We start from the raw sequence: 14,229 nt of genomic DNA on the forward strand, positions 1-14,229 counted from the left end.
TTAAGTCAAATTACTACGCTGAAGTGATAACCTCATGTTTTTTTCAATTTTATACATTTTTTTCATGTGCACTCATATCTGCACAATCCTCTCAAAATATAACTTTTCACAAACCCCCTCCCCCTTCATCCTCATCTTTCGAGCTTAGTAGCATCTTTACATTCTCCCCCTCTGCATCAAAAATGAAGAATTCTGTTGCAATTATAGCGCTCTGCGTCGCAAAAAGTTTCTCCCTTTGCATCAACCAAATTGTTAATAATCCTTAAAAACTTAAATATTAACTTAGGAAAAAAAAAAAAAAATTAAAATCAACTTAGAAATAGACCTTCCTCAAACCAAAACTTCTTATTAAATAAGCTAATATTTGCAAACTCCCTTAACCTCATAAGATCGCGTTAGGACTAAGTTTGAGGTATCGGGGCTTAGGAACTGATTGCAACTATTTTTTGGACGAACCAAACTAAAGTTAAGACAAACCGCGCATACTTTGCTCTTTAAAAAAACGTGAATTTTAAAGCCCAAATTTGGGAACCGTAACATAATTGAAGTTGGAAAACTGAGTCATTATGTGTATATATGGACCTAAAAAGTAACATTATCTAGATGATAAATTATTTTAAAAAATAGAACAAGTAACTTAGTTTTCGCAAAATTGCAAAAAAAGGTAGAATTGGATATTTCTCTACCTTCTGGGAAATAATATACATTATGTTACAAAGTTGAAATATTTGCGCATGAATGGATAAACAACAATTTATCGTTAAAAGTAATTTAAATATATTTCGTTTCTTTGAATAATACTATTATTATTAATAATGATATTCATCTCGAAGGTCTTTTAAAAATGTTTCGAATCTTTTTACCACATTACAACTGAAGGTTAAGTTTCGTAAGCTTGTGATTTACACAAACACACAACGATCACACCCCGTTAATCTAAATAAAAAAAGTTTATTTTAAAGGATGATTTTCATAAAAGAATAAACGTTAAGATCTTTTTTTCGTAGTAAAAACATACTATGCTGATTATTATTGGATAGAAACATACAACAGAGACTATAAATGCGAGATGAGAACTCTCTAGTAATCGTTAAAAAATGCAGAAGATATAAAGTCAAAATTCAAATACAAAATAAGAACACAAAGCTTTATATAAATATTTTTACGATTTTACCGTTGGATATTTGTATATCTTTTACGGAGCCAGCTTGAGCCATATTCCACGGATCACTAAAAAACACTCTCACGAACTCAAAACCTTCGGCAGTATCCATGGGGGCGGTAAAAACAGCTTTATTGTTTAAATAAATGCTGTAAACATAGGATTTCTTGTTTTTAGATGATGCTTCGCTTCGAGATATTTTGATAGATGACCATGTTTTTAAAGGGAGAGGATTCTTTGTGACGTACTCCGTTATGTTTTGCTCAGCGTCGACAAATCCAGCGGTAAATACCAGTTTTCCAGATCCATCCTCATGAAACCAAGCTGCAACTCTCTTATTAGCTCCTTGAACGAAATATTGATCTTGCAAAAGGTGAAAAACACTGTGTTTTCCTTTTGAATAGGAAGTTGGCTTCAGTTTGAAGGACAATGAAAAAGTCGGATTTAAGACGCTCAAAGTTGCAACCAGACCGTTTGCTTTTAACTTTCGTTTAGTTGCATCGTTAAATTTATCTAATATAGGTAGGAACTTATTTTATATGAAATACCGACTAGTTAGTGTTTATAGACATCTTAATGGAAAATTTTCAGTTTAAATAAGGGTTTTTAATGTAGTTATTTATGTAGTCATACCTCTAGGTTGAGTTGCAGCATCGAAGACACCTGTTGAGAATTATCACAAAAAAATTAAATAAGTATTTTTATACAATCAAATATATTTTCTTTCACCCTCAAATTTAGTAGCTGTTTTTTGGCACAACAAAAATATTCTTTGGGTGTTGGATGATTTTCTTAACTTCCTTGTACATAAATAATTAGCATATACAACTATACCATCCCCTCTCCTTCTAATATTTAAAATAGGCAATTATTCTATTAGTATTAATTTAATTTCAAAAACAAAAACAAAACAAAAACAAAACAAAAAAAAAAAAATTACGAGAAACTAACAAAACACAACCTCTGGTCTTATTAAAAACCAATGATTCTTTTATGTCATCGTCATGTGCAGCAGACCAGAAATCCGCAATGTAATTTTTATCTAAAAAAGGTTAAAAAGTTATTTAAAATAGCATGATACCGACTCCATTATGTTCATAGACATCTGAATAAAAAAAACTTAAGTTTTTTATAAGGATTTTAAATGCAGTTTATTTAGATGGCCATTACCTTTAGGGTGTGTTGAAAATCTCAAGGCACCTGTTAAGAATAAGCAAAAAAAATTTACAGTTTTTACTTTTATGTTTGCAAAACTATTTACTTTCACCCAAAATTAGAAGTATTAAATGATACAACAAAAGTATTTTTTGAGAGTTGAATGATTTCCTTAACTTTCTACACAAATTAACAGCACAAACACTCCCACCCTCCCCCTTATTTCCAGTATTTAAAATCGGCAATTATTGCATAAAGACCATTTTAACTTCAAAATAATAAGAAAAGGTTTACAGAGAAACTTATTTCAGCAAAGCTAGTTAAAAGCAAACAACCTTCTTTTCCATTGTAAATCAATAATTCTTTTATGTCACCGTCATGTGCAGTATACCAGGGATCCGAAATGTAAACTTTCAAATCTTTATAACTTCTTGCATCTCTATTTTCTATCTTATATACATTTTCATTATTAATATCAACTCTATACATATAGACACCATTGGTTAATTGCTGTGATATTTTAATGCTCGACCATATGTTGAGAGGAAGGGGGTTTTTTGTAATAAAATATGAATTACAATTTCCATTAATGGCAGAAGAGATATAAAGTTTACCAGAACCATCTTTATGAAAAAAAACAGCAGGATTTCGGTCACCACATTCACCCACATTTTGACCCTTACTTAAATGGAGAACACTTTCCCATTCTCGGGAGTATGAAAGAGGTCTTAGTTTGAAGGATACAACATATTCTTTTTCTAAAACAGCCATTGTTGCGAAAATCTCGTTCTCGCACAGCACTTTTTCTGATAGCAAACCAACATAATCTAAAATAAAAAAAAACTATGTATATCATTGTAGTTTTGAGTTCCTTAAAAGAGAACTAAGAGAACTCTTTTTTTAAATAAATTTAACTTAAAAAAAGAAATAACCATTCAGTGTTAATAACATACTCTGTTAACAATAAGCCTAAATCTTGACTGAATATCTGATTAAATATATTTACCTACTGGATTAATGGTAAGATCAATTGAAGTTGGTGTATCTAAATACAGCAAAGAATAAAATTTATACATGTTTTATAAAGTTATTACAATACCAAGTGTTTAGATGAACTCAATTAAAATTTGTTTGCAATGTGAAAACAAACAAATGAAACACATAGAAACAAATAAACTGTATTTGTATTAATGAATAAAAAACTGAAATGATGTTTTGTGGTCATTAAATGGAAACTGTAAGGAATCAAAGGTTTTCCAGATGAAGCCACTTAAACAACTCTTAGCTTTTTATATTTTAAGCAGATAATATCAAAGTTATATCCTTTTTCTAAAAAACTTATCCTTTATATTTAAAACTTGAGTTGAGCAAGTTCAAAAGAGTTGCCTGTGACTAACTTTTACATAACTAAAGGTTTAAAAGATTACAACCAAATGAATTTCTCTCAGCAAGTAATTTAAAAAAGCACACTCGGTTTTATGACTTAACAATAGACATTTAACTGATACCTCTTTTTCCATTTCTAACCAACATGTTTGATATGTATGCATCTTGCACCAGATCCCAAGGATTTGAACCATAAACTTGTACATTTTCAAAAGTTTGAGGCTTCACATTTTTTCCAGAATAAACAGTTTCTGCATTAATTCTAATAGTATAAATGTAATCCCATTTTACTAGTTCTTGTCGAATATCAATTGTACACCATTCTCTTAGAGGAACAGGGTCAACATTAAAATATTTCCCTTTTGCTGGTAGAGTGATTTTCAAACTTCCATCACCAGCATCAGAAAACCAAACTCCTAGAATCTCTGTGCCACTATTAGTTTTATTAGACCCAACAGTTAAATGAATGACATTGTGCAATTTTTTAGCAAAACTATTTGGACGAATTTTTAGATAAACACTGAATTCTTTTTCAAGCTTTTTTATACTTGCAATCATTTTGCCAGGATATAGATAGCCTGCTTCCTTAATGATTCTTGCTGGAAAAATTATAGTACCATATTAAAACTTCAATATTCAGAAAAAATAGTAAAAAAACAAACAAACATGATAAAATTCATTTAAAGGTACCTTCAGCTAGCATTTTATCATTTGGAGTTGGTGGAAGTGCTAAATGAAAGTTTATTTACAACTATGTCAACAAGATTTAGTTTGTAATAAATACTACCAAGATTTCATTAAAATTAAATGATGAATTTGAAAAAGAGGTAAAATGCAAAAGAGAATGTAAACTTTTAATGAACAAATTTTTAATAAAGAAGCTTAACAAAAAAAAAAAGTGCAAATAAAAAAATACCTAAATATTTTTTTCTTTGAGGCAATTATTTAATTACTAATCAAATTAAGAAAATGGAGATCTTTAATTATGACTATTACAACGATACATTTTGTTATAAAAAGTGTTATAAACAAGCAGTCACCACAATATTTCAATCAGATATAAACAATCAGATATGAGCAATAATATTGTTTACAGTTTAATCTTGAATTTTTTCAATGAATTGGTGAAAACTAAAAAATTTAACTTCTGTACAACTTAAGATTTCTTTTACAAAAATTCATGAAAAAACTTTTTAGCAAACAATGTACAAGTTCAATCACTTTAACAGGGATAATGAAAAAGTTTCATTGCTGAGAAAATAAAAACTTACAAGCACAAGTATTTGAACCATTACAAGAAACAACACATGTAGGAGCTAAAATATAAGGTTGAAACAGCAGATTGTATAAATTGAGCTCATACAAAATATTCCTAGTAGTCACCATACGATTTTAATCAACAATTTACTACAATGGATTAAAAAAAAAAAATCTCATAGAAAGAAATAAAGTTAAAAAGATTTAAAAGTTTAAAGTTGGAACAATGAAAACTTAAAAAAAAACCAAGCGTGAAAGGAAACAGTTTTTGTCTTGACTTCTAAAGAAGAAGGCAAGAAAAAATTGGTGCCTTGTTTTAAGCTATAGAGCAAAATAAAAGTAGCAAAATTAACAATAGCGAATGATGCTATCAAAAAATGAAACTTGCAATAAATGGAAATGTTAGTATTTAGAACATTATCCTTTATTTTTAATAACAGCTGAATAAGAATGCTACATTAAGTCGCTACAAGTCATGCAAACCTTCAGATGGTTTACCATGCCAAGACAGTTACACAACCTCCTACAACTAAATTGTTGTGATGGGTTCATTTTTAATTGTCTTTATGATCTTTCTTTTTATGATTTTTGTTTTGGTGGTTTTCAAACATCAGTTTATAGATTTTTTTATAGTATTAAGTTCTGGTATATAGGCAGTCCATAATCTAAGTCCAATTTTTCACAGTGTTGCTTAGTGTGATTGCTTTTCATAAATAACTATTTTAAAAAAACTGGAAGCATGGTATTTTTAAGAATATCTATGTAGAGGTATTAATCAATAATTCTTTTAATTCATAATGTAGGCCCAAATCTATAGCATGAGAAAGAGTCGCAAGTATTTATCTTTACACAACATTTACTGAGGCTTCTAAGCTACTTGTTGCAAAAAATTGGACATATTAACACATTTCCTGGAGAACCAAAATGGAGAACTTGCTTTTGTCAGACTACAACATATTGAGCCAATTTTACAAATACCAATTGACACAATTCTTTGCAAACAGTAACCAATTTTTAAATGCTTTTTCTTTAGAAGTAGCACTCTTTTAGGAGTACTAGCTTATTGTCACTTTAACAGCAGTCTTATTCAAATCATGCTTAATCTTGGAAGAGATAACTTTGAAGTTCTGTTGACTAATTGCACATAATTTGGATCTTTTCCAGCAGTTGTAGTTCTCTTAATTCCTCTTGTTTACATTTCTAATCAATCTTCAATGTATTGACAACCAAGGTGTTAAACCTTTGAAAATATATAAAGTTCAACTTAGTTTACAGAGGTTTCTGATAAATAAAACTTTTTCTCAGTGCAATGCTTTTCATGACCAATCTTGTAAGCTACTTAGAATAATAAAGTTTTGGTTCATAGAGGTCAGTGGAATCTCTCTTAAATGTAAGTTATTAAGTTGTTGCTACAAACAACTATTCTTCTGTGAAATATCTTTTAACAGTCAATCAACAATAAAATTTGATGAAGTCATTAAAGTTTCTCTATGACCTTTCATAATTTCGTGAACTATAAACACTGCTAAATGAGATGCTTTTAACAATATTAATTTCTTTTAATACATTTTTATACTTAGAGAACACATTGCCTTAGATCATGGAAATGTAAAAATGTTTATATCAATCAAAAAAAAGTTTTTATTAATCGGTTGTAACCCATTTGCATCATTTTTCGATTAATCTTGTTAAAATTTACAACAATTATTGTTTGAAATAACTTACATAAACTTGCAACATAAAAACACAAAAAAAGGGGCCCAATTTAGCCTGCACTATTCTCTAATGAAAGAAATGAAAAAAAAAAATAAATAAATATTCATAGCATTTACATACCAATGCACCCATACAATATATTAACCTCTTGCTTATCTGTGTCACTCATCCTGCCTATTCTACCAATTAACTCTTCCATATCTTTTGTCAAGTTCATAAATTCTGGCTTCAATTTTATTGTTTTTGTGTTTGCAGTGCGTTTGCTTTTTTGTGATATAGCCCACAAATCATAGTGCATTATTGAGAATATATCATATGACTAAAAAACATTTTTGAAAAAAGTTTTAACTTATAAAGGTATTTTTTAATGCATATTTTTAAAACTTAAATATAACTTAAATATCAACAGTAAATAATAAAGTCCTAACAAATTTTCATTATTCATTTATCATTTTTTTAACAAAAGTACCTCATATTACAATTTTGCAAAAAAGAAGTTTTTTACTTTTGCTTTTTTTTTTACCAATAGAAAAACATTAAAAAAAAAAATCTTTAATATAAAATTCTTACTGAAGAATAATGTGTCTGTGTTATAGAATACACGCAATCAAATTGTGCAAGTGCGTCATAAGCAGCTACATGTTAAATAATAAATGTTTAGAATGCACTCAAATGAACTTTTCTAATGTAAGGTTAGAAATATTATTAGCAAAAACACAATGAATAAACAAATTGGTACTTTGTAATAATAAAAGTAGTTATTATGAGTTATTAAAAAAAATCCATTATTTCCACCAATTCTATCAATTTTCACAGGACATTGATCATACTGCCTTCAGATCAAGACAGCAAAAATAATGATTCCAAAAAATTTCATTTTAATGTCCAATGAAGATGAGTTTTGGGAAACATAATTAAGGAAATCAATCAATAAATTTTAGACCTGATAAATAGTCCTGAAGCATTCACCCACCTCTTTTAAGTTTTTTTTTTTTTGAAAAAAAAAAATAATAAAAAAATAATAATAATAAAACTAAACCATTATTCATAAATTTCTTTTAGCAAATTTCACAGTTGCCAAGAACAAAGTGAATATAAGTACTTGGCTAACTATATTACAATAACTTTGGCTGCTGCTGTATGTATATAAAATATACGAGGAGCAAAAAATTTTTGTAAGTTTAAGTTTCAAAACCATACCATCTGTAGAATTCTTAATATTTGACTTCACAATTTCAATGTAACTGTCGCGATCACAGCGCTGTTGCTCATGTAAGAAACCCAAGGCATGAAGCATTTCATGCAGAATGGTTCCTAAATAAAAAAAAAAATTTTTAGAAAACAACAAGTAAAAGTTAACGTCGAACTTAGATGTCTAGTTACAACTTTCTAGAATGAAGAAAAAAAAAAAGCTTTTATAAATATATTCCATCTGTTTATTTTTAGTAAATTTTCTGATCATAAAAAGAAAACTTTAAAAATACTTTTTAAAAACACATAAAACTTCACATGCAAAATCATTTTTAAACATTCTGTTTCAATCTGAATTGACTTAAAATGATATGAAAATATTGAAATAGTGGAGATACAAAGAAATGGGTTAGCACTAGTAAACTAAGTGGCAATCAAAACTCCAGTTTTAGTAATATAGAAATAGCAAGAAGGAATCAGTTTGAACATTGTTTAAGAGGTACTCTGAAAATCCGTTAAAAAATATTGCACCCAGGAGTACTTTAGAACTTTTTTTAAAGAAATGTACATTTAAAATTTATGAAACTTTAGAGGGTTTCTATTTTTGAAGATGGGGAATTTTAGAATAACAATTAATAAAGACAGAAATAAATAAAAGAGCTGTTATAATCTGTAAAAAAATTTTTTTTTTTTCAGATTTATGAGAATTTTAAAAGTGACAAATCTTCTGCCCCTAATGTAAAAAAACATGATATATCAAGCATCTATGATATCTCTAATAAGTTGGGTTTCAATCAGCATTTTTAAATAATTTGGTTTTAATTATTCACATTATTTCCCTAATTATTACAGATAAAATAAACTATAAATTTTAGCCCAACATTTCACTGCAAGTTTAAAGTTCAAAAGGATGTCAAATGATTTGATTTTACTTTTGAAAGAGTAAAAGTAATATTTTGATAGGAGATATTGAAGATGGCAAAGAAAGCAAAGAAGTGGTTAAATTTACAATGTGACAGAAGAAAGTGGAATTCCAACCTTTATATTACTTATATAAATATTACTTTATATTACTAATATATGTGACAGAAGAAAGTGGAATTCCAAACTTTATATAACTAATACATAGTATAGCATTATACTACTTATATTATTACAGCTTTATATTACTAATACATTGTATAGCAAAGAGGAGCATTTTTTAATTATGAATTATTTTTATTTTTTATTGATATTGCGTTATTTTTAAACCCCTCTAATTTAAATCCTATATTTTGATGAAAAATAAAATAATAAAAAAATAAATTAATTAAAAAAATAAAAATAATAAAAACCTGCAATTTCTTAGTTTTAATTAGATAGTTCTATTCAGAAATTAGTTAGCAAAAGCAATTATATGAAAAATTACATGAAAGTTCCAGGTAATTTCAAAACTAACAAGATAAGGAGTCAGAAGAAAAAGGAGTAAGAATTCAATACTAGGGAGTTGAAGTTTAGTTAGCTTGTATTATCTTTAAAAAGAACATTTACAGTATGAAAGACTCTTTTTGTTCTTTTGATTCCCAGAACCATATCTTTTAATTGTGTTCCACATGCAAAACAGATTTGTTAAACTCAACTAGCATTTTTAAAGTAAACAAATGCAAATAGGTGCAAAATTACGTCAGCTAATAAGATGATTCAAGATGACTTTACATGCTTTCCTGTTTTTATAACTTTATCACATTTTAAGTTGATTTTTTGGTCTTAATATTTTTTAGAAAATACTTTGTTTCATATTTAAATTACAAATAATCAAATAAATCAAGTCCTTCATAAAAGTACTGAGCAATATACCTCGAGTCTTCAAGCTGGTGTCAGTTATATATATATTTTTAATCTGTATTAGAAATTTTTTAAAACTAGCTTTAGTAACAAAATTATTAAAATTAAATTTAAAAAGTTGCTATTTATATGATTTTAGTTTTACTCCATTCTACCAGTTTTAAAAAATAAAAAAAGATTTACTGAACTCAGTAAAAAGTTGGAAAGACACATTATTTGTATGATTTTAAATTTACTATACTCTTTTATAATTGTAAATTAAAAAATGACTTTTTAATCACCTTTAGTGTTGCATCCTTCCCCTATGGCAATTATCTGGCGACCTCCCACCCTCCCAACATAGCTCCAGCAACTAATTATGAAATAAATAACAAAATTATAACTTTATTGCACATCATACAAAAATTTAATCCTAGGTATAACTATGTAGTTGAAACATTTTATATAGTATTTCTATGCAATTTTATATAGTATTTCTATGCAATTTTATATAGTATTTCTATGCAATTTTATATAGTATTTCTATGCAATTTTATATAGTATTTCTATGCAATTTTATATAGTATTTCTATGCAATTTTATATAGTATTTCTATGCAATTTTATATAGTATTTCTATGCAATTTTTACTGTGAAACATTTAATATAAAACAAAATGTTTTTGTAATAATATTAATCAAATGTTTTTGTATGGAACTATTTTCTCCTTAAAAACTTCAATTTATCACATAAAAAAAAGGTAACCCATTATCTAATGTAGTGTTAAATTCAACATATGAAGTATCATTTTCATTTTTTTCAACCCATACATCACGCCCACATGGAGACATATAAGAATTCATAGCACGAATAGATTCTTTGATAACTGTTGTGTAGTCTAAAAAATCAAAATAAGTATAAAAAAAATATTGCCATATTTGCATCATTATTTACATTACTACTATTTTCATCATCACATACTATGTTTGGCTCCAGTTTTTATAACATATGGCACACGTGGTTTTCCCTCGTTGTCCTTCCATAAAGACACCAATCCTCTTTTGTTTCCTAAATATAAAATCCTACATGATTATTATATAAAAAAGCAATTCAAAATTTTGCAACATCATCTCCAGGTTAGGTTTTAAAACAGGTATATACTGGTTTACACAGAATCTTTTCCCTGTTGTCACAGATATTGTATCTACTTGGGAACTTTTCTTATTCTTGGTTTCTGGAGCTGTTGTCTTATGATGGACAATACAAAGATAAATAGTTGAACAATGTTTTAAAAGTTTTTCACCTTGTAAAGTTTCATTGTTAAGAAAAAGCATTTTGCTAGAGACCATTTAAGTTGGGATGGGGGCATAGGATTTAAAATGTGGTAAAATATTTTGTTTAATGATGAAGCCAAGTTTTTTATGAAAATTTGTTAGACTTCCCAAAAGTCAAGCTTTTAACCATTATATGTAAGAAAGACCATAAAACATGGAGGAAGAAATATCTTTGTTAAAGGTTTTTTTTATGGAATGTTGTAGGTCCCATTTTTCTGAAAGAAGAAATTATGACTAAGGATCTTTTCATAACTATGTAGAATGAAATAGGCTATTGTTGTTTTTTTCATTGGATGAGTAAATCTTAATGCTGGACAATTGATGGAAGCAGGGCTTGGTGGTAGAATAGCTGCAAGGAAACTACACTCCTGCCCCAAAATAGGAAAAGAAGACTACAGTGTGCAAAACAACATAAAAAATGTTGATGACTGGAAATATGTTCTTTGAACTATAAGTCAAAGTTCTAAATTTTTGTTTTGAAGAGAAGAATAATTGCTTAATGAAAAGTTGGTGAACAGATGATAAAACAATGTGTTATGCCAAAATGTAAAACATAAAGGAAGCATTCATGGTGTGGGGTTATTTGAATAATAGTAATACTGGTGATATTGTTAAAATAGACAAAACAATGATGAAAGAAGTGCATTTAGACATTTTAAAAAAATCATGCTCTTCCATCAGGAAATTGGATAAATGGAGAACCAGTCATTTTTCAAGAAATTTTTTTTAAAAAATAATAACCTCAAAACTTTTTATCTAATTTTGTGCAAAACAGACATATGATCTAAAAACTTGGCATTTTGTTTGCAAAGCAAAAGTACATTATAAGCTATAAGGGTCATAGATAATAGCAGATCTGGACTTACATAGTATATGCATAATCTTTATTTTGCATATTGGGTAAAAAGTGCTAATTTTTATTTCAATTTGATTGTAAAATGTAAACTTTATAAACCATTTTGTTTCTGAAGAATATTTATTTTTTCTTAGTTAATGAAAAACCCTTTTAAAAAATGAAGTAAATAGAAAGGTCCCCAAAGCTGTATTGCAATACTTTCACTCAAACAAACTCTTGTCTGTTAACATAGACATGATTCCAGTTCCAAAGCGCTTCTACTTTTTAAGGCATAATCCAAATGCTGATCAGTTTTACACTTGATAAATGGCTGATTTTTAATAAGTGTAACATTACAAGTTTTAATAAAATGATAAAAAATTTTGCTTTTTTTTACTTAAGCCAAAAAAATATGACTGAATATTAAGAGAAATGTCACATAAAATATACTTATAAAAAGATACTATTTACCTTCTGGCACCTTTACATCACTGAACCTTCCTAAAAATATATTGCAAAATAGAAACAAAATGTAACTACATTAATCAAATTACCATCATCAATTAAACCATCAAAAAATTTTTTAAAAAAACAGAAACATCAAATAAAAAAAAGATAAAGAAAATGCATTTGATCCATTAAAATGAAAGCAGTCTACAAGTTAAAAAATTGAAGCTTCATGGCAGCAATTCTTTTTCGGTATGAAACTAATATCAAAAGGTTGTGATTTGTAATTCTAGCAAACGAAGATGTGTTTCTCTAAAACTTTTTGAATTTATTAGGAAATAGATTACATGATTTTTCTTATAAGAAGCTCCTCATAAAAAATCAATGCATACTGAAATATCTAACTTTACTTTGAAAACTAGGTAAGTTTAGAACAATAAAATTAAATTTTCATTCAGCTCTGTTTATCTACCTAAATAAAGACAAAAAAAATAATCACCATGTTCTAAGTTGATTTCCTCAATGCTTTTGGTCTTTTCTAAAAGATAAAAAAAAAAAAAAAGTAAAAACATTATTTAAGAAAAGCTTTTATAAATACTGTAAAACCATTTCATTCTTAATGATTTGGAATTGTCTATTTTAATGTTTTAAAAAAGAAAGCATGTTTTCTGGTACATTACAACATTCTGAGGTATGGAAGAAATAAAGTAACATTTACACAAGGCGTATTTCCAAATAAATAAAAAATAGCTTTAAAAAGAATTTTACATGAAAACAATAAGAATAATACAAATGAAGTTTAAAATAAAACAAATAGAGAAAAAAATATTGACACTCCTCACAAACTAATTCAATTGATTGGATAATAATTACTGACACTGGTATTACAAAACTACCTCAACCCTTTTCATATATGAGCCATTTAATGTTCAGTTTAGAGCCAATGAGCTCCGGGGAAAAGCAATTTACAATGCTACACTTTCTGAATTAAAATTGATCTGTTGCCACTTACTATTTTTAATCTCTCATACTTGTTCTTGTTAATGACTAATAAAGTTTTTATTTTTATCAGACTTTATTTTTTAAAATCTGCCACAGCCATTTTTTCTAGCTTTCAAACTATCTTCTCAGCAACTTTTTCATTTATTTTTTTTTTTAGCATCTTGAGCAGCTTTGTGCAACTTTGTCAAGTTTCTATTTTTAATCTTATACCTTTCTCTTTGCAACTACAGAAAGGTGTCAATCTCAAAGCAGACTGAGCACTTATTTATATTTATTAATACATTTAGTGTCTGAGCCAATAAGCAAAATTTCTTTTGTTAAAATCATATCCTTATATTATATCAGTTTTACCACATAAAACTGAGGAGTTGACTGACTCTCCTAAATAAAACCCAGGATCTTATCAGTTTCTAAAACATGAAAAAGGCACATACTGCAGTTTTGACTGAGGTCATCTTTGCACAATAAGAAACTAAATTTTTGAATCTTCTACATGCATTTTTAGCTTTAAGACTAACTTTGCCTTGGCTATTTAATCGTTCAGTGCAATTATTCTTTCTCTTTTTTAAAACATTTATGAAAAGGAAAGTAATTTTTATTAGGTTTAGTTAAGAAACAAATTCAAGAAAACATATTTTATTCTTCATCTATTTAATATTATTAAATTTAAATGATTACATAATACAGATGCATGCAAAGGTTTATAAGCAGCAAAACCTTTTGAGCTTTTTCATCATCATTTTTTAAGAAGTAACAGGAAAGTCTAAGGAATTGTCACACAAAAAAAAAATTTAGATAAAATGTGTTACAGACAAGAAGATAAACAAATTTCTGAGCCTTCCGAAGTGGATTAATCAACAATTAGCATAGTTGTTAAGAGATAAAAAGACTGTAAAATGAAACTTGTAAAAGATCATTTGGATTGGACTTCAAAAAAATGGT

General features: G+C 27.6%; 1 protein-coding gene across 1 annotated transcript in view; it reads right to left on the reverse strand.

Moving 5' to 3' along the window:
- Positions 1-763: 763 nt before the first annotated feature.
- Positions 764-14,229, reverse strand: part of LOC145180677 (uncharacterized) — an 83,942-nt gene continuing 70,476 nt past the window's right edge. Inside the window, exons 25-42 of the mRNA XM_090082091.1 lie at positions 12,785-12,823; positions 12,310-12,339; positions 10,651-10,737; positions 10,435-10,567; positions 9,973-10,043; positions 7,877-7,990; positions 7,247-7,311; positions 6,797-6,995; positions 4,975-5,019; positions 4,394-4,432; positions 3,826-4,302; positions 3,324-3,362; positions 2,653-3,144; positions 2,333-2,362; positions 2,124-2,204; positions 1,796-1,825; positions 1,175-1,675; positions 764-936 (exon numbers count right to left, since the gene is read on the reverse strand). Coding sequence (XP_089938217.1) covers positions 932-936; positions 1,175-1,675; positions 1,796-1,825; positions 2,124-2,204; positions 2,333-2,362; positions 2,653-3,144; positions 3,324-3,362; positions 3,826-4,302; positions 4,394-4,432; positions 4,975-5,019; positions 6,797-6,995; positions 7,247-7,311; positions 7,877-7,990; positions 9,973-10,043; positions 10,435-10,567; positions 10,651-10,737; positions 12,310-12,339; positions 12,785-12,823 — 2,477 coding nt within the window. The 3' untranslated portion in view covers positions 764-931. The remainder of the gene's footprint in view (positions 937-1,174; positions 1,676-1,795; positions 1,826-2,123; positions 2,205-2,332; positions 2,363-2,652; positions 3,145-3,323; positions 3,363-3,825; positions 4,303-4,393; positions 4,433-4,974; positions 5,020-6,796; positions 6,996-7,246; positions 7,312-7,876; positions 7,991-9,972; positions 10,044-10,434; positions 10,568-10,650; positions 10,738-12,309; positions 12,340-12,784; positions 12,824-14,229) is intronic.

Source organism: Hydra viridissima, unplaced genomic scaffold, assembly GCF_058129835.1.
Source record: "Hydra viridissima isolate aposymbiotic clone 2 unplaced genomic scaffold, HvirCarnegie_v1 scaffold_3, whole genome shotgun sequence".
NCBI lineage: Eukaryota > Metazoa > Cnidaria > Hydrozoa > Anthoathecata > Hydridae > Hydra > Hydra viridissima.